This window comes from Anguilla anguilla, chromosome 19 (assembly GCF_013347855.1).
Source record: "Anguilla anguilla isolate fAngAng1 chromosome 19, fAngAng1.pri, whole genome shotgun sequence".
NCBI classification, from domain to species: Eukaryota; Metazoa; Chordata; class Actinopteri; order Anguilliformes; family Anguillidae; genus Anguilla; species Anguilla anguilla.
The window spans coordinates 987,148-1,012,240 of record NC_049219.1 but is presented as its reverse complement, the minus strand read 5'-3'; the positions used below and the strand labels follow the sequence as shown (position 1 = coordinate 1,012,240).

At 42.3% G+C, this 25,093-nt stretch overlaps 1 protein-coding gene across 1 annotated transcript; it reads right to left on the bottom strand.

Annotated features, from left to right (window-relative positions):
* Positions 1 to 5,107: 5,107 nt before the first annotated feature.
* On the bottom strand, positions 5,108 to 22,359 carry LOC118219198 (protein NLRC3-like; the record flags this gene model as incomplete). Its single annotated transcript, XM_035402191.1, has 5 exons — positions 22,332 to 22,359; positions 17,101 to 18,584; positions 16,754 to 17,061; positions 12,099 to 12,272; positions 5,108 to 5,222 (listed from the first exon to the last, which is right to left on the bottom strand). Coding segments are annotated over exons 1-5 (2,109 nt in total), but the record flags the coding sequence as incomplete, so codon positions are not given.
* Positions 22,360 to 25,093: the final 2,734 nt, after the last annotated feature.

The following is a 25,093-nucleotide window of genomic DNA, read 5'->3' as shown; positions in this document are numbered from 1 at the left end:
AATGTGTGTGGATGTGAGTGTGTGTGTGTGAGAGAGAGGGTGTGTGTGTGAGTGACTGAGTATGAGAGAGAGAGAGTGTGTGTGTGTGTGTACATACGGTTATGAGCGTGTGTACATATGTATGCATGTGCGTGTGCGCATGAGAGTGCACTGGTGAATGTGTGTGTTTGTGTGTGCGAGAGATTGTGTGTGTCCACGTGTAGGTGTGTGTGTGCATGTGTGTGATTGGGTGTGAGAGAGTGTGTATGTGTGTGTGAGTGTGTGTGCACGAGTGTGTGCGTGCGTGGGTGTGAGAGTGCGTGTGCATCAGTGTACATCAGTGTGTGTGTGCATAGGTAAGAGAATGTGTGTGTGTTCATACATGTGTGTGCATGCGTATGGAAATGTGAATGTGTGTGTGTTTATACATGTGTGTGAATGCGTATGGGAATGTGAATGTGTGTGTGTTTATACATGTGTGTGCATGCGTATGGGAATGTGAATGTGTGTGTGTTTATACATGTGTGTGCATGCGTATGGGAATGTGAATGTGTGTTGACACGTGTTTGTGTCTCTGCACACATGTATGTGTGTGTGCGTGAGTGCATGAGTTTGTGTGTGTGCGTGCGTTTGTGTGAATGTGTATGGATGTGAGTCTGTGTGTGTGAGAGAGAGGGTGTGTGCGTGAGTGACTAAGTATGAGAGAGAGAGAGTGTGTGTGTGTGTGTGTGTACATACGGTTATGAGCGTGTGTACATATGTATGCATGTGTGGGTGCGCGTGAGAGTGCACTGGTGAATGTGTGTGTTCGTGTGTGCGAGAGATTGTGTGTGTTCATGTCTGTAGGTGTGTGTGTGCATGTGTGTGATTGGGTGTGAGAGAGTGTGTATGTGTGTGTAAGAGTGTGAGTGTGTGTGCACAAGTGTGTGTGTGCGTAGGTGTGTGAGTGCGTGTGCATGAGTGTACATCAGTGCGTGTATTTGTGAGTGCGTATGCATGAATGTGAGAAAGCAAGGGTGTGTGTGAGAGTATGTGTGTGTGTGTGGATGTGTGGATGTGTGTATGTCTATGTGTATCTGAGTGTGTGTGTGTATGTGTATATGAGTGTGTGTGGTGTGTGTGTGAGAGTGGGTATATGAATGTGGTGTGTGTGTGTGAGAGAGAGGGTGTGTGCGTGAGTGACTAAGTATGAGAGAGAGAGAGTGTGTGTGTGTGTGTGTGTGTACATACGGTTATGAGCGTGTGTACATATGTATGCATGTGTGGGTGCGCGTGAGAGTGCACTGGTGAATGTGTGTGTTCGTGTGTGCGAGAGATTGTGTGTGTTCATGTCTGTAGGTGTGTGTGTGCATGTGTGTGATTGGGTGTGTGAGTGATTGGGTGTGAGAGAGTGTGTATGTGTGTGTAAGAGTGTGAGTGTGTGTGCACAAGTGTGTGTGTGCGTAGGTGTGTGAGTGCGTGTGCATGAGTGTACATCAGTGCGTGTATTTGTGAGTGCGTATGCATGAATGTGAGAAAGCAAGGGTGTGTGTGAGAGTATGTGTGTGTGTGTGGATGTGTGGATGTGTGTATGTCTATGTGTATCTGAGTGTGTGTGTGTATGTGTATATGAGTGTGTGTGGTGTGTGTGTGAGAGTGGGTATATGAATGTGGTGTGTGTGTGTGGATGTGTGTATGTGGGTGTGTGTGTCTATGTGTATCTGAGTGTGTGTGTGTATGTGTATATGAGTGTGTGTGGTATGTGTGTGTGAATGGGTATATGAATGTGGTGTGCGTGTGTACATGAGTGTATGTATTTGTGTGTGCATGCATGTGTGCGAGTGTGTATGCGCATGTGTGTGTGTGTGTGTCTATGCCTGTGTGTGCACGTGCATATTTATGTGTGCGCGCACGTGCGTGTGTGTGAGTGTGTGTGTGAGTGCGAGTGTGTGTGTCTCTACTCCAGTTGGCAGAGGGACACTGAGGAGGAGCTCCACACTCCAAATCCAGCACAGAGGGGTGTGTGTTGAGTGAAGTGTGTGTGGAATCTGTGCAGGAGGGTCAGTGTGTCAGAGTCAGAGACGCTGTAGAAGGACAGAGTGCCGGCCGGACGGTCCACACACACTCCTACCCTGTACACACACACTCCTTTACCAGCATCATCATCATCATCACACACTCCTGCTGTGCGGTAGGGGGAGGTGAGGGCAGGTATGTGTGTTTGGTTCTCATTGTGACAGACAGAGTATCTGAGTTTAACAGAGCCACCGTAATCATTAAGGCACCGCAGACTCCAGGAGTTTTTATTGAGTCCAAACCTACAGTCAGAACCCCCTCCTTTCCTGCTGATTCCTTTATCTGTCACTGCTATATAAACCACTCCCCCCAACTCAGACACACTGAACTCAGCCTCCCAGTAACAGCGCTCACACACACTCTCTCTGCACACAACCTGGTGCTCGTACTCAAATCTCTCTGGATGATCAGGATATGGCTCCTCTCTCCCCGGTGTGTGTGTCACCCTCCTGTTCCCCTCAGACAGAGACAGCTCTCTGTGCGCTGTGTTTGGATCCAGTGTGAGCTGACAGCCGTCTGCACACCAGAGACATTAATGAGATTAATTATCATTATTAATATTCACCTTATTATGTGTGTGAGAGAGAAAGGACTGTCATAGTACCTCTGTGTGTGTGTTTGTGTACATGTGTGTTTCTGTTTGTGTGTTTATGTGTGTAAGAGAGAAGTCTCTCTTTCTCACACACACACACACACACACACACACACAGCAGAGTGTGTATCTATGCAAAGTGTTCTGTCGATACAGACTCACATTTCCTGGGTCCTGGTTTGGTCCTGTTCTCTCCTCCATGGTCCACACTGTAAGAACAGCAGAACAGAATTCTGAATTTTAACCATCCTTTATTTCCACTCTTAACACACCAATGACATCACATATATAAAAACAAAGGCACAATAAAACACAAAACCACGATCATATGAAAAAAACAGAAATCTGTCAGAAAGGAAACTTATCCCATTCACTCACACTGCTCCATGTGCAAAAACAGCTCCCCTCCCTCCACTGAACATAAAACACCCTTATAACACACACACTCTGAAACACACTCAGGTTCTCCATTGCTTTGTAATACTGAAACTGCACCATCACTGTGTCCCTGATCAAACCCATAACTACAACAACCACATCTTATTTACTGCAGTGATCCCGTGCAGCACCCTCCACAGGAGATCCCCAACTCTCTTGAGTAACGCTGGTTTGTACAGTGCCCTCCATGCCCCCCCCCCCCCAACTCCTTTTGTGTGTGTGTGTGTGAGGTGCACTATGGAAACTCTCTTTACTTACAGCAGTGTGAGTGTGTCCAGTTTAGCAGCAGACAACACTCTCACTCCTGAGCCTCCTGGGTGATTGTGTCTCAGGTCCAGCTCTCTCAGGTGTGTGTATGTGTGTGTGTGTGTGTGTGTGTGTGTGTGTGTGTGAGGTGCAGTGTGGAAACTCTCTGTACTTACAGCAGTGTGAGTGTGTCCAGTTTAGCAGCAGACAGCGCTCTCACTCCTGAGTCTCCTGGGTGATTGTATCTCAGGTCCAGCTCTCTCAGGTGTGAGGGGTTTGAACACAAAGCTGAAGCCAGAAAATCACAGCCTCTCTGTGTGACTCTACAGCCTGACAGCCTGCAGAGAGGACAAACACACCTTACACACATTAATATAAACTAACAGGGCTGTGTGTGTCAAACACATAGCAGTGTGTTACACAGCTTACACACATTAATATAAACTAACAGGGCTGTGTGTATCAAACACATAGCAGTGTGTTACACACCTTACAGCACATTAATATAAACTAACAGGGCTGTGTGTGTCAAACACATAGCAGTGTGCTACTTTACAGCACATTAATATAAACTAACAGGGCTGTGTGTGTCAAAGACATAGCAGTGTGTTACACACATTACACACATTAATATAAACTAACAGGGCTGTATGTGTCAAACACATAGCAGTGTGTTACACACCTTACAGCACATTATTATAAACTAACAGGGCTGTGTGTGTCAAACACATAGCAGTGTGTTACACACCTTACACACATTAATATAAACTAACAGGGCTGTGTGTGTCAAACACATAGCAGTGTGTTACACACCTTACACACATTAATATAAACTAACAGGGCTGTGTGTGTCAAACACATAGCAGTGTGTTACACACCTTACACACATTAATATAAACTAACAGGGCTGTGTGTGTTAAACACATAGCAGTGTGTTACACACCTTACACACATTAATATAAACTAACAGGGCTGTGTGTGTTAAACACATAGCAGTGTGTTACACACCTTGCACACATTAATATAAACTAACAGGGCTGTGTGTGTTAAACACATAGCAGTGTGTTACACAACTTACACACATTTATATAAACTAACAGGGCTGTGTGTGTCAAACACATAGCAGTGTGTTACACACCTTACACACATGAATATAAACTAACATGGCTGTGTGTATCAAACACATAGCAGTGTTACACACCTTACACACATTAATACAAACTAACAAGGCTGTGTGTGTCAAACGCACAGCAGGGAGTTACACACCTTACACACATTAATGTAAACTAACAGGGCTGTGTGTGTCAAACACCTAGCAGTGTGCTACTTTACAGCACATTAATATAAACTAACAGGGCTGTGTGTGTCAAACCCCATCTACAGCTCAATATAAAATAATAGGGCTCTGGAATTAATCATGCCTATTTAAGAAATTTGAACTAAATTTGAACAGATTCAATTAATTTTCATAATTTTGAAGAATGTATGAATAGAACCGATTTGACGCTTCCCAAAAATATGTTTATTCCAACTGATGTCAGATTTAAAATGTGTTTCTACCAAGAGGAAGAACAGGAAAATGTTGCTTTATTTCTGTGAAGAAAAATAACTCTCTTGTCTATTTTAACATTAAAAACATTAGTAATATCAGTGCTATATTTAGTCATTATTAACATTAGTGCTGTGTTGTGTCACATTGGAACCCTTTTTGATTGAAGGGGTTTGTGTTTGTACTCACCCCAGTCTCTGCAGTTTACAGTGTGGGTCCTCGAGTCCAGCAGAGAGCGCTCTCACTCCTGAATCCTGCAGCTCATTGTCTCTGAGCTCCAGATCTCTCAGCTCTGAGTGAGGAGAACGCAGGACTGAGGCCAGAACATCACAGCAGCCATCTGTGAGATTACACCAACCCAGCCTGTGGAGAGACCACACACACACACACACACACACGCAAACATGCACATGTACACAAACACACACACACACACACACAAACACACAACACACATGCACACACACACACACAGACACACACACATACAACCACACACACAATTGAAATTCACTGCTGATTGTCACACTGTGCACCTTGGCAGCAGATAAATGTGGAATTTCCTATTTGTACAGTACGTGCATTCCTGGGATGTACACAGTACACACAAAAACAGGAAGAGTTTATATTAATTACGTTCATAAAGTATTCTGACTAATCCACAAAAAAAAGGTTATCACTTGGCTCAATTAACAAAAAATAACTAAAAATAAGGAGCCAATTCAACTCAAGGTTGGGGGCTTCCTGCAAGGATTTCATTAACAAAACTGTTCCATGTTGCGATGATATCACATGGGACACAACATGATTGCAAACATATTTCATTTGCAAACACAAGAAACTGCACTAGTATGATCACTATGGTGTACTTTACCTCACCTTCAGTCTACAAACATCTTTATATTTTAAAAACATTCAATCTTCATCTAATAATGTAACCAAGGCGGCAAATGAAATACACTGCAGCGCCATCTGCTGGCTGCAGAGAAACACCACAACTGATTATTGCCATTGACTGGTACTACAGGTATATGGAGGACCAAAAATGTAAAAATAATAAATAAATAAATGACTCAATAAATGAATTAATGTATAAATAAATAAATAAATACAAAAGCAAGAAAATGTAAAAATTAATGAATGTACAAATAAATTAATAGACAAAATCTGACAAACGGGTATTTGCATTTATTTCCATATTTATTTCTTGATTCATTCATTTCTGTGGATGTTCATTTCCATATTTATTTATTGCTTGATTCATTTATTTCTGTATATATTTATATCCTTATTTATGTTTTGATTAATTTATGCCTGTATATATATATATTTCTGTATTTATTTCTGTATTTTTTCATCCATATGTTAATGAGGGGGCTGTCAATGAAAATATGTCATAGTGTCACAATATTTCCATTGGTTGATCGATACCAGAGTACGTAGATTCACTGTACATGCCTTGCTTCAACACCGGTTGCTTTTTACCACATTTACGTTAGTAGGGCAGAGCAGGGCAAAACGTAACACAGATTTTATTTTTTTGGTTAGGTAGTGCAGCTTGAGTGACGTATTTCAGGATAAACACTCAGAATGACCCTTGCTTTCTCTCCAACGAAAGGTAAGGGATTTTGATAAACATTTTGGGAGATATTGCCAAATAGTTTGTTTTGGTGATATGTAAGCACATTGTTTTACCATAAGTATTTTTTGGGTGCTGTAATGTGTGTGCATATCAAAGATCCAAATGTATGTAATCGTAAACAGTCTTTTCGTGACTAACAGATTGCATATTTTTGATAGAGCAATCAGCTCCACCTGCAGGATTAAGACATGCACGCAGACTCACAGAGCAAGGGAACATAACAGGACTCGAAAAGGGAAGACATTCAACGGGAACTGCAGAATAATGCTGGGATAACTTCAGAAGGGAAAAGAACAGGACCACATAGAAGAGTTTATGATAAACTTTACTTTGGAGCTTAAAGAACTGTGGCATACATACAGCACGGCTGCACTCAATCTCCTGAACAAGCTACCTCACTACCTCACTGACGTCTTACATTGGTTGGTATATCCTGTTTCGAAAAGCCTAGGGCTCCACCTAGTGGATAACCTGACTACACTACAAATGTACAGTATCGTGATATGTTTTCACCAGTTGGCAATAGGCTATGAAAAACATTTAAATGTAATCAATAGATAGATTAGAAACAGTGTTTGTATCCTAAAACATCAAACTGTATTGAGTTACCTTACTTTGTGTGAACCTTTAAAGGTATTAAAACTTAGGTTAGCTCGCCATGTCAGTTTCTGAATGGCACGTCCCAGAAATTCCATTATGGTATGAAATCATAATTAGGATGTAGGTGTGAATGGTTTCTATTAAAAATGATTAATCTAGTTCTAGTTATATTTTCAGAATTGAGCCAAATAGGAAAACTGTTGTTTCCTATACAGGCAAGAGATAACCAGAGGCTTGAGCCTGGCTGACCTAGCTGAAAATGCTAGTCCTCATTATGTGCTCTTTTCTGTGGATGCTTTGACAGTTTGTTCCAGGTAGCTGCATCACAGAGATTGACCCTGTAGTGTTCAGCCATTTGGAGGAAGTGGCTCTTCGCCTGAATGTTTCACTCCATAATTCAGATTACGCCAGATCAATTGGATGCCCTTCTCACAAACTGCCTGAGGAAGCACTGGAGAGTTATTTATTAGTTGGTTTGTCTGTTCGTCATGTTGCAGCACAATTAATTAACAATTAATCCCTTGCATGTCCACTTCCCATGAGTTCTCAATGGCATGCTTAGCAGGGTGATCTACACTAGATCATTTAAACTTAATCCAGTTATGCACAGCAAGTTTTATCCATCTATGCCTCAGTGGTATTTCTCCCATCTCATTAGTAATGCATTAATTGGTGTTGTTCTGAGTGCCCCACAGCATATCCTCAAAGCTTTTGCCTGTTTAACTTGTGATGCCAGGAAAGGAATTGGGGTGCTGTCCACCAGGGGGCAGCATCGGCCCTACAGAGAGGTATTGCTGCAGCTGTGGCCCATTACCTAACCATGGGCTCTATAAGAGGCCTAGCTTCCAGGCCTAGGGGAGGGTGCTTTTAGATGGTGTTTGGGAGCGTGGCTATGGACAGTAATAATGACCCTGTGCTCTATATAGCAGTGATGAGTCTCCTTGTGTTCCTGCTATATAATGACCCTGTGCTCTGTATAGCAGTGAGGAGTCTCCTTTGGTTCCTGCTATATAATGACCCTGTGCTCTATATAGCAGTGAGGAGTCTCCTTGTGTTTCTGCTATATAATGACCCTGTGCAACCTCTACCTTCTGCCTAGCAAGATAAGTAAAGCCAACTGCTGTAGAATTTAAATGTTCTGAAATCCAGACTTTAGCTTTGGATTGGAACCACAGAAGAGTGACAAAACTAAGTGATGTAACATTGCACCTAAACAGCAGTTTGCACGTTGATCAGATTGACCCTCTTCCCGAAGATGTACACACATACCCTATCGACCAATAGTTGATTTTACCAACAGTAATAATATCTGATTTTATGCTCAATATCTTCAGAAACGCCACAACCCTGCAGCACACACAGGTGTGTAATGATGAAGGAGTACAACTCATCTTCATCACAAGGTCAGCATGAGAAAGAGAGTGGGGTATAAGTTAGAGCTGCCGCGGTATTGATTTATTTCCTTACTGCAAAAATTAGCGAAGCCATTCAAACCGTTGCGGTAACCGCCATAAAAAATTATAATTTAAACCTCCAGCTACGATTTCATTTTTTACTTTCAAGTACATTTCTGGAATGGCTGTTTCCGAGAAATAGGTTCTGCCCGGCAGTTCATGCTGCTTGTCGAAGGACTGAAGCATAGCTCGGAATGATGGCTTTCCTACAGTCCGGAAGGGCACCATCTCCACAACCAAATACTTTGTTACAGTTGCTGTAAGTGCTCGCCACTTGTTGCTGTCCCGGTTGTATTTAGTCACTCTGGCAAATGCCTCTGAGACTCCTAACTGACGTAGTGCCGAGCCGGTACCTCCCGAGGTAGATGGGGTGCCTTTCATTGCATCGTATAACGGACGATGAGTGGTCCTAAGAGGCAATGCTAGATTTGTCCTGGTTCCTCGCATGACGTTGATTTTCCTGCTGCAAATGCGGCACACTGACTCATCCAAATTCTTTGGCTTTCCATCTTCATCGGGCTCAAAGCCAAAATGTTCCCAAACAGGAGAAGTAACGTTGGGTTTCGCTACCATGTTTTTAGCCTAATTTGAAGCGAAAACTTTCTGTAGCCAACAGTTGCAAAGCACGTTCTGGGTGACACTTTCTCCGATCAGAACGTTAACTGCGCAACTGTGAGTGAAAACTTTCGAACACATGGCTACACAATTATAATTATAATTATTTTAAAAATTGCATTGCATTTATTTCAGATCACAACTTTTACAAGTAAAACTTGGAACATAAACAATTGGCCTAAAATAAACGGGAAAAAACAAAACCCAGCGGTGAAGCGGTGATCAGCTTGACTCTGCGGTGAACGTGATGTGATTGCGTTACCACGGTAATGCAGTAACCGCGGCAGCTCTAGTTTGCCGGCCACTGACCTGTGTTCAAAGCCTCTCTAACTACTCTGAGAACACTGTCCTCTAGCTGCGCTTCTCGCAGGTCTTCTCGGGTGAACTGTTCTAGTTGACCCAAATTGAGATGAGTTGCAAAAGCATACAGCTCAGGAACACCTTCTCCTGGAACACCTAGTTTGTCTGCCAAGTGCACATCACTGTCACTAGACTCCTGCACATGCACACAACCACAAATCGCCTTCACATCACCCTGTGAAAGGTTTCTCCATGTCTCAGTGTCCAGTCTCGGGAAAGCAAATCAGCCTCGACATTGACCTTCTCAGGGCGATATTTTACTTCAAAATCGTACGTGGCTAGGGCAGCAAGCCACCTATGCCCTGCAGCATTAAGTTTCCCTGTCGTCAAAACGTGATTGCGTTACCGCGGTAATGCAGTAACCGCGGTAGCTCTAGTATAAGTATGGATTTCATTAGAGTGCAGAGCAGGTAGTGAATAATGGGGATGGATGAAGACTGCAATAAGTGACAGAAGTGAATCCAGAAGTCGGTGAAAACCTGGCAAATGAAACTCAATACAGCTCAATGTAAAGTTCTACATGTGGGGGGAAAAAAAAACCTTGTTGATCAAACCTAGTTGATCAAAACCTTTCAGGTTCTAGGCACTGTGCTGTTGCAGTAAAAAAGCCAACAGGATGCTGGGATAGTAGTAAGTATAAATCAAGGCTCCTGAGTGCGACCATTTTGGGTGCACATGCGACCAAAAATCTGTCAAGTGCGACTAAACATTTTCATTGGTCGCACCGGTGCGCCTGACATTTAGCAGGTCTGTCTCTGTGTGAGTGTAGTGTTATTTTTTTTCCCACCCACATTCTGCGAAGACCCGCCTCTACTCTGCCTCTGATTGGCTCTGACCCTGATATTCTTCTTCGCTGAATGCGGGTGGGTAAAAAAATAAGGCATGTGTGTATTAGTGATGTGCGGATCGCAGTTATATCCGCGGGCACCACGGTTAATCTGCGGATCGGGTGGGCCGAGTCATACAAATTAACATTCTGATTAATAGCGGATGGGTTGTGGGTGGGTGAAATAATACATCATTAATGAGAAAAATATTAATTACATTCTTTAAAATGTGAACATATTTTAAGCTTCATTTTTCGTCAGGCGCAAATTAGCAGACTAGACTCTCGTTGCGTCAATTGCGGCGTCCATTTGTCTTAAGCAGCAATAGAGGCAAAAAAGATCCGAGAGAAAATTTAAAAAGAGAATTAAAAAGAGGAAGGGCAGAAAAGTTCAGTGTGGGAGCGATTTAGTGAATGACGAGTCAAGTGCTGGGCTGCGAAATAATGAGAAATAGCGGTAATGTGTGATCGGGTGCGGGTCTCTAAATCAGATAAAATAATTTGTTCGGGTGGGTGGCGGGTGGATGATTTATGCGTACATGTGGATTCGGATGACGTCAGAGCCGATCCGCGCATCACTAGTGTGTATGTGTGAAACCGCGCCCTGTACTCCTCCGGGAGCAGCGCACACTTTTATTTGAGTTATTTGAGTTTGATTTATTTATTTGAGTTTGACAAGCACCTTAAACATCAGCACTTTTTAAGTTTATTTTTCAAACAATAGAGGTTATTGCGATTTCTTGTTTGTGCTGTGATTTAAATAAAGAAAAACATTTATCTGCACCTATATTCCTGTTTACAATCATTTACATGTCTTAAGAAATAACCAATGTGTATGGGAACTGACAAAAAAGGTAACACTTAAAATGTATTATTACGCTGCCAATAGGTGAAAAATTTTGGGTGCACCTAAATTATGTGCTGGTGCACCTAAATGAAAAAGTTAGGCGCACCAGTGCATCCAATGTAAAAAGTTAGTCTGGAGCCCTGTAAATCCAAGGAAGTTATACTTATTTTATACAATACCTTTGTCAGACCACACTTAGTGAACTGTGTGCAGTTCTGGGGACTGTACTACAAGAAAGATATAGAGGATCTGGAAAAGGTTGAAAGAAGGGAAATGAACGATAAAAGTTTTGAGGAAAGACTTCAGATGCTGTCTGAGTGTCTGTGGCTGTTGTGGTTCCTCTGAATTTGTGCCCTTATGTCTTGTAAAAATTATTCAAGCCTGCATCAACTTTTTTAACTTTTCAAATGGTCATTTACAGACAAGGTTAAGTATACATTTCGTCAAAAGTTTAACCTGCAAGATGGTCTTTAATGTGACGAGAAGTGCTATATGAATTTAATGCATAACACGTACCCACGCCCGCCAGCACCACCCCCCCCCCCCCACGCCCCGCCCCCCGGGCAGCATCCAACAGCACCCCACCCCCCCCCCCCCCCCCCCCCCCGCCCCGCCCCCCGGGCAGCATCCAACAGCACCCCATCCCCCCCCCCCCGCCCCGCCCCCCGGGCAGCTTCCAACAGCACCCCATCCCCCCGTCCCCCCGTCGAGCGCACTGGGTGACACCGATCCTAGTGACGAAACTGCGCCCAAGTTGCCCTCCTATTATTTCTACCAGCCCACCCTAATACAGCAGGCTAAAACCGGCTCTGCTGGCAGCCCTATATTTCACTGCACAGATCCATAATCACTAATTCTATTTAGTTAAGGTCACACAGTACACAGCACTACTCACCCCAGTGTCTGTAGTTTACAGTTTGGACTCATCAGTGCAGCACAGAGCAGCTCCACTCCTGAATCTCCCAGGTTATTGTAGCTGAGGTCCAGATCTCTCAGGGGTGAGTTTGATGACTGAAGAGCAGAGGCCACAATTTCACAAGACTTCCCTGTGAGGTCACACCTGTTCAGTCTGCAAAGAAGAGTTTATATATTATTGTATGATTAAATAGTGCAATATACTGTAAAATCTGATATGTGCAATGTAACAGTAATCACATAAAGTGATGAAGAGTTATATTGAGGATTTAAAGTTACTGATGCTCTGAGGAAAATGACTTTGCTACACTCTCCAACTGCACTTGGGCCTGAGAATTAGACGTCCTGTTGGACAGAACTCTCTGACAGTTCTACAGATGAAATTCTTACCCAAATGGCCCCCTTTCTTCTGACATTTGCCACAGATACAACCAAATTAAAGATGCAAGAAATAACACACATCTTTCAGGGTGGATAGTGAGTTAGGCTCTGCTTCTTTACTTTTGCTGGTAACTGTGAGAAACTTCCCACAGCATTGCAAGCCAATACACAGCAAAAGCCAGATTCACTTTAGAAACAGGAATGCAAATGAGTGATCTGTTCACATATAACCAGGTACTGTAGTGCAGTCTGTCTGTTTTGCTGAGGTTATATATAACCATGTAGTGCAATGCATCTGTTCTGCTGGTGTTACATATAACCAGGTAGTGAAACCACAGCTATGTAGGAACTGTTAATGATGCCCTTGAGTTCATTTTGTTGGAATAGTGATATATTTGATGGTGCTGTCCAAGGAGACACCATTTAGCTTTTTCCAGGGTTTAGGAAACTTCAGAATCCTTGTACTGGCCAGACTTTAGCCTGAGATAAGCCACAGAATGACCTCAAAAACAGGCACTTTAACAGTCCCCTGAGAAGACCTCACCCTGACACCCATTATATCCTACAATTCCTCTACCTTCCTATTTTCACTCTGTCTACAGGCACTATTGGATTCTGGATCAGCCTACACCAGAATAAAGCAGAGACCAGGGTGGCACTACTGGCCTTGTAACATGGTGCATTTACTGCCTGACCTAATCTCACAATACAGTAACACAAACATTTCATTCATAACCACACTTGCCTCTCCCAAACCAAACCCAGCATTACATTAATCATAATGTTGAAAAAATATCTCATCTTCTTGAACAATGTAAGAGGGGTACAGACTGAGCAGGCTCTCTCTGGTCATCTCCCACTCACAAATTATCTATGCATGGACTAGGGATAAAAGGGGGATTCTTCCCCCCTTTTGAAAAACATGGATTTGATTCAATCAACAGTCGTCCTTAACTGACTGACATTTGAAAGGAGGGATTCTTTTTTCTACACAAACACAGTTCAAACTACTTCACCAAACTGAGTTAGATAAGAATAAGTGTAACACTTGTGCTTACTTGTCCAAGTCAAAGTTAAGGACAAATGTTAGTTCAATAAAGACCATAGGGGTGTTTGTATGGCTAATCTGCAAAAAATCAGACCTTGTTATTCTACTAATAATGCGGCTGACCAAACTCAGCTAAAAATTGGATTAATTAATATCAGATCACTAGCCCCTAAGGCAACTCTTGTAAATGAATTAATTACTGATCACCAAGTTGAAATCTTATGTGTAACTGAAACTTGGCTTAAAACTGTATATTGCCTTAAATTAATCCACCCCTCCTGGCTACAGCTATACTCACGTTCCCCGTCTGACGGGTCGTGGCGGTGGTGTTGCTGCTGTATATCATTCTAATCTTTTTGCTACTTTGAAATCCGGCTTCAAATGTAACTTTTTTGAAGTGCTTGTTCTCAGTTTTGCACATCCAGACAAAAAAGCAGTCCGTTTTATCCTTGCAATTGTATACAGGCCACCAGGGCCATACAGTGGCTTTTTACTTGAGTTTGCTGATTTCCTTTCCAGCCTGGTTGTTAATTCAGATAAAGTAGTAATTGTAGGGGACTTCAATATTCACATGGATAGTGAAGGTGATCCTCTCAGATCAGCACTCTTGTCCATCACTGAATCTATTGGCTTCGATCAACATATACATCAGTCCACACATTCTCATAACCATACTCTTGATCTGGTCTTAACTTATGATACAGAAATAGCAAATATAGCAGTTATGCCTAAAAACCCTGTGCCATCAGACCATTATTTAATTACTTTCCAACTTTCACAAGTCTGTCATGTGTCACCAGATCCTTCATTCTACCTTATCTGTAAGCTTTCCTCCAGGACTGCAAATGCTTTTATTAATGAGCTCCCAGGCTCATTTGTGCACTGTGGGGATTTTCTTGGCTCCCATCCAAACGCATAGGCTACAAAAATGCAAGCATTAGCTCAATTGATCAGCTGACAGACAACATAAATTACATACTTTCCAGAACCCTGGATACTCTCGCACCTCTTAAGAAGAGGAAAGTCCGCTATGAGAAATTAGCACCCTGGTACAATGACCATACTCGTGCTCTCAAACAAGCTTCACGCCAACTTGAGCGCAAATGGCGTTCTACTAAACTGCAGGTATTCCTCCAGGACTGGAAAGACAGTCTACTAACTTATAAACATGCCCTCTCCACAGCACGTTCCTCATACTTCTCTACTTTAATAGATGAAAATAGAAACAATCCTAGGCACCTGTTTAACACTGTTGCCAGGCTGACCAAGAATCAAGTTGATCCATGTGCCTCAATATCATTTAGTAGCCATGACTTCATTAATTTCATTGATGACAAAATTATAAAAATCAGGGGCAAGATTCAAAGTTCTCCTACCACCCCTCATATAGGGTCTGCCCTTCCATCCGCTCAACGCATGGATGCAGAATCTTCAGAAGAATCTTCAGAAAGACGGGCGGCCTATCTGAACTCTTGTGCTCCAATAGATCTCATGGAGTTTAATGCCATAGTTAATTCCTAAAAATCTTCTACTTGTCTTCTAGACCCTATCCCTACGAAGCATTTCACGGAGCCATTACCAGTGATTGCAATACCAATGTTACATATTGTCAATGTGTCTTTAGCATCTGGACACATACCACAGACTCTTAAAATTGCAGCCATCAAACCCCTTCTTAAAAAGCCTAACTTGGATGTGAATGACCTGTCTAACTACAGGCTTATCTCGAACCTCCCTTTCTTTCTAAAATACTAGAAAGGGCCATTTCAAAACAACTTGGTTCATTTTTGCACTCCAATCATATATTGGAAGTTTTTAAATCTGGTTTTAGACCCTCTCACAGCACTGAAACAGCCCTGGTCAAAGTACTCAATGACCTACTCCTCGCTTCCGACCATGGCTGCATCCCTGTACCTGTGCTTTTAGACTTAAGTGCGGTATTTGACACAGTTGATCACCTCATCCTTCTGGATAGACTTGAAAATCTTGTAGGCCTCCTTGGACAGGCACTCTCTTGGTTCAGGGTTGCTTTTTATCACTTGAGAAACATCTCAAAAATTCGGAAAATACTGTCCTTACATGATGCAGAAAAGCTAGTTCATGCTTTTGTTACTTCAAGATTAGATTACTGCAATGCTCTTTTGTCTGGATGTGCAAATTCCTATCTGAAGGGCTCCAGCTAATTCAAAATGCAGCAGCTCGTATTCTCACTAGAACAAGGAGATTCGAGCACATCAGCCCAGTGTTAGCATCGCTTCACTGGTTGCCAGTAAAATTCTGAATAGACTATAAGATACTACTTCTTACCTTTAAAGCCTTACATGGGCTTGCCCCTTTGTACTTAAATTATTTACTTCTTCCTTATATTCCCTCACGAACGCTCTGTTCACAGGGTGCAGGCCTCCTTGTTATTCCTAGAATATCTAAAAGTACCATAGGTGGTAGAGCCTTCTCCTATCGTGCTCCCCTCCTGTGGAACAAGTTGCCTGCCCATGTTCCGGGCACAGACACTATCACCTTATTTAAAGCTAGGCTCAAACCATATATTTTTAGTCTCTCTTATATTTGAGGGGCAGGAGTGGGTGGCAGGCATAGCTATAGAGTCTCTGGTAGACTGAGCGGTTAGTGCTGTCCCTGGATCATCATTGGTAGTGCTGTGTTAAGCTGAACTGGTCATGGTCTGGTGATGACTGTCTCAAGCCTGCCCTCATGGCTGCGTTGGCCCCTGCCTCTGTTTCCCTTCGCTATGCTGCCATAGCCTTATTCTGCCGGGGTTTTCCTTATCGCACGTGGGCACCTCTGTTTCTTCTGCTCTGCTTGCTACCATTTGAACCCCCTAACAACGTTTTTTTTTCCTCGTTGTCCTCGGCTCTGGGCATCTGCGAGTTGTATGTTTGGACCATTATTGATCCATCACATTGGTTTGCCTAACAAGGAATTCATGATGCATTTAATAACTGGTATCTTTAATGATAATATGTTAATTAAATCTAATAAAATACATTTTACATGTTGGATACATTTTTTACATTTGATGCTACTTCTGTATTCATTAAATGAGGGCACAATCTGTTAAAATAGCTTGACTCAAAAATCATAATTCTCGCTCGCCTGACAAATTTATTCTATTCTATTTTCACTTTAACTATGAAGTGTTTATAAAAACATGCTGTCATTATCTACTTTAATAATTACATAATACTCACATGGCCTTCCTGCAGTTCCTGAGTACTGGTAGCAGTCTCTCATAACCTGCTGCTGATGTGTTGTAGGTCTTCAAGTCAAACTCATCTAGGATCTCCTCTGACATCAGTAACATAAAGGCCAGGGCTGAACATTGGTGTGGTTCCAGCTTTTCATTAGAGAGTTTTCCTGATCTCTGGAAATTCTTGATTTCCTCCACTAGAGAGTTGTCATTCAGTTCATTGAGGCAGTGGAACAGATTTATGGTCCTCTCTGCTGAAGATTCTTTTTTGATCCACTCCCTTAAGTACAATACTGTTTTCTCAATGCTCTCTGATCTGCTTTCTGTCAGTGTCTGTGGATCTGGTACAGGTGATCTGCTTCCTGTCTGTGTCAGTATTCCTCCTAATAGAGTCTGAATGGAGTCCAGAGAGAGGCCTAGAAGGAATCTGAGGAAAAGGTCCAGGTGTCCATTCTTACTCTGTAAGGCCTGATCCACTGCAGTCGTGTGTAACTCAGACAGCTGCACTCTGACTCTGCGTCTGCGAGGTTTTGATTGTTCTGCTCTGAGCACATTTCTGTTCTCATTCACACATGAATGAAACACAAACAAGGCAGCCAGATACTCCTGAATGCTCAGATGCACAAAGCAGTAAACCTTCTCCTCACCCAACCCACACTCCTCTTTAAAGATCTCTGTGCACACCCCAGAGTACACTGAAGCTTCACTGACATCAATGCCCATCTCTCTCAGGTCCTCTTCATAGAATATCAGATTGCCCCTTTCCAGCTGTAGTAAAGCCAGCTGCCCCAGTTTCAGGATGATTTCTGTATTTGATGCTGACATTTTCTTTGGGGTTGTCTCATTGGTGCCATGATACTTCTCATTCTTCACATTAGTCTGAATGAGCAGGAAGTGTGTGTACATTTCAGTCAGAGTTTTGGGCAGGTCTCCACTCACTTTATCCAACATTGTCTCCAGAACAGTAGCAGAAATCCAGCAGAAGACTGGTATGTGACACATGATGTGCAGACTCCTGGATGACTTTACGTGTGAGATAATTCTGCTGGCCTTTATCTCATCTCTGATTCTCTTCCTAAAGTATTCCTCCTTCTGTGGATCCTTGAACCCTCGTACCTCTGTCACCTGGTGGACGCACTCAGGAGGGACCTGATTGGCTGCTGCTGGTCGGGAGGTGATCCAGAGGAGAGCAGAGGGAAGCAGATTCCCCAGAATGAGGTTGGTCAGCAGCACATCCACTGATGATGACTCTGTTATATCACGGCAGATCTTATTGCTTTGGAAATCTAGAGGAAGTCGACACTCATCCAGACCATCAAAGATGAACACAATTTTGACTTCATCTTCAAAACTTTTGATCTCTTTCAGTTGCGGAAAGTATTGCTGCAGCAGTTTCATGAGACTAAATTCTCTCTCCTTTTTCAGATTCAGATCTCGGAAAGGAAGAGTGAAGATGAAACCAATGTCCTGATTGGCTTTTCCATTTGCCCAGTCCAGAATGAACTTCTGCACAGAGACGGTTTTCCCAATGCCAGCGATGCCCTTTGTAAGCACAGTTCTGATGGGTTTCTCTTGTCCAGGTAAAGGCTTAAAGATGTCATTGCAGAGAATTGCAGTCTCCTGTGTGGTTTGTCTCTTGGATGCTGTCTCAATCTGTCTGATCTCGTGTTCATCATTGATCCCCCCACTTCCCCCCTCTGTGATGTAGAGCTCTGTATAGATCTCATTGAGGAGGGTTGGGTTGCCCTGCTTTGCTAAACCGTCAAATATGCATTCAAACTTCTTCTTCAGAGCAGTTTTCATTGCCTGCTGGGCTCTTTCTATGGATTTATCTGAGGAGAGGAAACATGAGAAACAATGTTTAAAATAACAGAACAGATAATAAAAAATACATATGCAGTCAATTTTCACAATGGTTTACACACATCTTAAGGTGTTACACACTTCTCACAGTCTGTTCTACACACAAAATGAAAACATATAAAACAATGAAAAAGGATTCAATTCCTTTATCACATTCAATTTATTAATTTTTCATAGTATGATGTGGTAAATATGGTCTTCATGGGTCATGTATTAATTTAATCATCTTATAATTTTTATGCTCAGTGCTCATTAATCCTGGATAAAAACTCAGACCAGATTTGAATCTCTTTCAGGGACATTTAATCTCATATGCATTTGCTTGCCCCATAATCACTGCTGGATGCAATATTTTAATTTAAACACCTTTGTGTACATGTAGTGTGTGATGTTTTCTATATGCAAGACTGTTGACGAAAACACTATTATGAAAGTGTAGATGCTATAAATCAACAAAACATTACAAAACATTGTACTCCGTTATAGTTGAATGCTAGGCTCATTTCAGCATTCAAATGGACACACAGTAGCAATGAGTGAAAACTCTTACTGTGCTGCTCATCTCTCTCCAGTGAGTCAGTGAGATCCTTCTGCTTCACAGGGCTGCTGGTCAGCTGTATCAGTGTGAAATAAACACATGAAGAGGTGTACTGTATCAGAGTGAAATAAACACATGAAGAGGTCTGCTGTATCAGTGTGAAATAAACACATGAAGAGGTGTGCTGCATCAGTGTGTGAAATAAGTACATGAAGTGGTGTGCTGTATGAGAGCCATTGAAACAATCAGATTCTTGCAATATGTCTCATGTTTTCTCTTTTCTTTTATAGGAAGGCCAGAACGGGGACAGATACTTTTAAACAGAATACACGCAGAAGGTCCAAAGCCTCAAGTTTGAAGTGCACCTTTTATCCCTGATTAATGCACAGTAAAATGTCCAGTTAATGTCCAGTGTTAATTCAACTCTTAACAGATAACATTTGGTCCCACATTGCAGAGTGGGATGAAACATTATCTGTTAAAAGAGTTGAGAGTTGAATTAACACTGGACATTTTATTGTGTGGTTTTGTAGAGACACTACTTGTGATAAATCAAGAGTTCCCATTGAATAAATCAGTTTCTCAGTGCAATACATTTGGAGAATTCTGACTATAAACTGCATGCTTCAAACACTCTGTTTGGAGTCTTACTCTCCCATTGTGTTTGGGTCCTAAAAAAGAATTTGCATCTTTCTGTGAGCCCAGGAGGGCCAAGTAGCACTCTACAAAATTAAAAAACCTGATTACATATTCAATCTTATCAATTAAAGGCTACTAATTCATTTTTTGTCAAGCGATCATATTCAAAGGAAATGCAGTGTACAAGTACAAGTACAATCACACAAGCAAATATTAAAATAGAAAAAATATAAATAATACCTGTTTTGAGAACAGTTTCTCTGAACTCCGCTCTACAATATGGTTGGACACCTGTGAGCAGTGGATCCTGTGAACAAATCATGAGACAAAGTTTACAGTTAAATTCATCTTCTTACTGCAGCTCTAACTCACAGCACATGGAGACAGAGCTTCCAGTTAAACTCATCCTCTTACTGCAGCTCTAACTCACAGCACATGAAGACAGAGCTTCCAGTTAAGCTCATCCTCTTACTGCAGCTCTAACTCACAGCACATGGAGACAGAGCTTCCAGTTAAGCTCATCCTCTTACTGCAGCTCTAACTCACAGCACATGGAGACAGAGCTTCCAGTTAAACTCATCCTCTTACTGCAGCTCTAACTCACAGCACATGGAGACAGAGCTTCCAGTTAAACTCATCTTCTTGCTGCAGCTCTAACTCACAGCACATGGTGACAGAGCTTCCAGTTAAACTAGGACGGACAGTAGGACGGAGTGTAGCACGGTAGGTAAGGAACTGGGCTTGTAACCGAAAGGTCGCAGGTTCGATTCCCGGGTAGGACACCGCCGTTGTACCCTTCAGCAAGGTACTTAACCGAAATTGCTGTGTAAAAATTGTGCATGTCGCTTTGGATAAGAGCGTCTGCTAAATGCCTGTAATGTAAACTCATCCTTTTAATGCAGCTCTAACTCACAGCACATCTGAATATGACATAATATTTACATATACACATAAAAAGTGCCAGTGACATTGAAGTATAATTAAACAGTAGTGTCAAAATGAACCTGTTTAATTACCTGAGATCACCTGTGATCTCTCCGCTGAACTTCACAGGATGATTCATTGAATAGTCACTCTTCATAGACAGGCAGCTGGGTACAGGTGACCCTGCTCTTTCTACCTGGTCCCTGTGAACAAAATATGTAGACAGAGCTTCCAGTTAAACTCATCCTCTTACTGTAGCTCTAACTCACAGCACATGGAGACACAGCTTCCAGTTAAACTCATTCTCTTACTGCAGCTCTAACTCACAGCACATGGAGACAGAGCTTCCAGTTAAACTCATCCCTTTACTGCAGCTCTAACTCACAGCACATGGAGACAGAGCTTCCAGTTAAACTCATCCTCTTACTGCAGCTCTCTAACTCACAGCACATGGAGACAGAGCTTCCAGGTAAACTAGGACGGACAGTAGGACGGAGTGTAGCACGGTGGGTAAGGAACTGGGCTTGTAACCGAAAGGTCGCAGGTTCGATTCCCGGGTAGGACACCGCCGTTGTACCCTTCAGCAAGGTACTTAACCGAAATTGCTGTGTAAAAGTTGTGCATGTCGCTTTGGATAAGAGCGTCTGCTAAATGCCTGTAATGTAAACTCATCCTTTTAATGCAGCTCTAACTCACAGCACATCTGAATATGACATAATATTTACATATACACATAAAAAGTGCCAGTGACATTGAAGTATAATTAAACAGTAGTGTCAAAATGAACCTGTTTAATTACCTGAGATCACCTGTGATCTCTCCGCTGAACTTCACAGGATGATTCATTGAATGGTCACTCTTCATAGACAGGCAGCTGGGTACAGGTGACCCTGCTCTTTCTACCTGGTCCCTGTGAACAAAATATGTAGACAGAGCTTCCAGTTAAACTCATCCTCTTACTGTAGCTCTAACTCACAGCACATGGAGACACAGCTTCCAGTTAAACTCATCCCCTTACTGCAGCTCTAACTCACAGCACATGGAGACAGAGCTTCCAGTTAAACTCATCCTCTTACTGCAGCTCTCTAACTCACAGCACATGGAGACAGAGCTTCCAGGTAAACTAGGACGGACAGTAGGACGGAGTGTAGCACGGTGGGTAAGGAACTGGGCTTGTAACCGAAAGGTCGCAGGTTCGATTCCCGGGTAGGACACCGCTGTTGTACCCTTCAGCAAGGTACTTAACCGAAATTACTGTGTAAAAGTTGTGCATGTCGCTCTGGATAAGAGCGTCTGCTAAATGCCTGTAATGTAATGTAAACTCATCCTCTTAATGCAGCTCTAACTCACAGCACATGGAGACAGAGCTTCCAGTTAAACTCATCATTTTACTGCAGCTCTAACTCATAGCACATGGAGACAGAGCTTACATTTAAACTCACACTCTAACTGCAGCTCTAACTCACAACACATGGAGACAGAGCTTCCAGTTAAACTCATCCTCTTACTGCAGCTCTAACTCACAGCACATGGAGACAGAGCTTCCAGTTAAACTCATTCTCTTACTGCAGCTCTAACTCACAGCACATTAACTCACTGATTCATGCATTTTTACCTCTTTCTCGCAGGGCCGTGGGTTCCATCGTCAGTCTCGGTCTCCTCTGAGGAACTCATTTTAGAAACAGCGCCCCCTGTCTCAGGACACCTGAACACACCAGATCAGATTCACAAGTGGGTTCTGACCCAAATTGGCAGACCTGTATATATACACAAGAAGAACATGATAACGCACAGACATAATAATACACACAGACACACACATACTGTACAAGTTTATGGCTCAGTTAAATTCCAGATTTGTCCCTGTCTGTTCTATGAGATTTGATGTAATACAATTCCCCCCAAAATATTCTGCACCCATGATAACAATTACTAAGACCATTGATCATAAAGATTACCAGTGCTGAGGTATATTTTCATTGTCCAACATAAGGAATATATTTAATGATATAATGGAAACTACCAAAATGACACATTTCTCAGATGATACAACAATTTTACAAAAATTGTGCGTCACAATTATTGGCACCCCTGTATTTGGTACAGTGTGCACCCTCCCCTCGCAGGGATAATGGCACTGAGTCTTTTTACATAACGTCTCATAAGACCAGAGAACACTTTGGGAGGGATCTTAGACTCTTCCTCCACCCACAATCTTTCCAGATCCTGATGTCTTTGTTGATCCATGCTTATGGGCTGTGCTGTTCAATTCAGTCACAAGTTTTCAGGGAGTTTCAGCAGTCTTTAGACTGTTGTAGCCATTGCACAATGATGCTTCTGCATCATTAACCTTTTTATTTGTGGATTTTAACATGAATTTGGGGTCATTGTCTTGCTGAAATATCCACTAGTTTCAGTCTGCTGGCAGAGGTAGTCAGGTTTAGGGCTAAATTGCCCTGGTACTTGGTTAGAGTTCATGATGCTGCTTTCCTTAACAAGGGCCCATGGACCAGTGTGAGCAAAGTAGCCCCATAACATTAAAGATCCACCACCGTATTTTTCTTTTCAGTATATGCATCCTTAAATCCATCCTACATCATATTCCTGGACATGGTTGTGAGGGGGGCTGGAGCCTGTCCCAGCATGCATTGGGCAAGAGGCAGGAAAAACCCTGAACAGGTCACCAGTCCATCACAGGGCACACACACCATGCACTTACACACTCATACATTCAAGCAATTTAGTGTCTCCAATTAGCTTAACCTGCATGTCTTTGGACTGTGGGAGGAAACCCATGCAGACATGGGATGAGAATATGCAAACTCCACACACACCACCATGCTGCCCTCCAGCAGTTTTAAACTTCTTTATTATTGCCCTCACAGTAGTAACTAGCATCTTCAGTTTATTTTTTGATCCATTGGCCTGATTTTCAAAGGTCAGCAACCATTTTAATTTTGTTTGTCTGTTCTTTGTCTTTCTCTGCGGCAAAGATGAAAAATGGGTTTCACAAGCAGGTTCTCAGTTTAATCCTCCAGTGAAACAGGAAGCCATGGAAGGCCACAAGAGTTTCTCTTAATATTGATGTAGATTTAGTTTGATTTTATTTATAAGAATCTTTAGGGGTGCCAATTATTTTTATATATACAGTTGGGAAATAACCCTACCTGAATCCAACCGTCACACTAGAGGGCACCAGTTCTCCCAATCTTAGTTTGTTTTCTGTGCCTGTTTAGTGCTAATTAAGGTGTTGTGTCGCAAACATTTAATAGCCTGACCAGATTCACATTACAGGTAAATGGACTGCATTTATATAGCGCTTTTATCCAAAGCGCTTTACAATTGATGCCTCTCATTCGCCAGAGCAGTTAGGGATTAGGGGTTAGGTGTCTTGCTCAAGGACACTTCGACACGCCCAGGGCAGGGTTTGAACCAGCAACCCTCCGACTGCCAGACAATCGGTCTTACCTCCTGAGCTATGTCGCCCCATTCCAGGTAGGCTACCTGTAACTGATTTATGACTAGTCAAAAGCTAATTTAAGATCTAACTGCATTTTCACTCAAAAAACTTTTAATATCTCGAATTACATTTTGCTAGCAAGATTGAAGTTACTTTCGCCATTCAGTTGTATGGGACCTCCAATTAAAAGATATCTACAATTCAGTTTTGACTATCCAAAACGTGAATTCCAGATACTGTATAGCCATTTCAATTCTGACTAGTCATAACTCAAATTAGAGATCTCTCCACATTAGTTCTGACTTAATCATAAATTCAGTTAAAGATCTTTCATTCCTCGTGATTTAAGATATGTCAGGTAACATGGGACCAGGACCCAAACGCAGAGTGGGGAAAACACCAGGAACTCCAAAAAGGCAAATCCAATCAAAGACTTTACTCTCACACAGGTAACAGAAAACAGGGAACAAAAACAAGGCCACGCAGGGCGCTTTCAAAAACAAAAACAGCAGAATTTATAACAAACAAAAAAAAAACACGAGGAAACAAAACTCAGGCAGGGCAGAACTCACAGACAGAACCGCAGGCAGAAACAGACAGGCAGATACTCGCAGGCAGAAACACAAGGAACCAGCAACCAAATCAGGAAAACAGAGAACTTAAATAGCCACAAAGATAACAAGACACAGGTGAACTCAAAGCACAATCAAACCAGAGCAGGGAGGGATAACGAGACACAAAGAAAAACAATTACAGAATAATTGAAAACAATAATACAATTAACACAGGGGTAACTAAAGAGGGAGCAAACTGAAATACAAACTGAAGTACCGCCATCTGGCGGCCCAGAAAAGGAAAAAACAGAAACAGAAATGGGCAGAATCCTGACAATATCTAAATGATCTTTTTTGGATAAC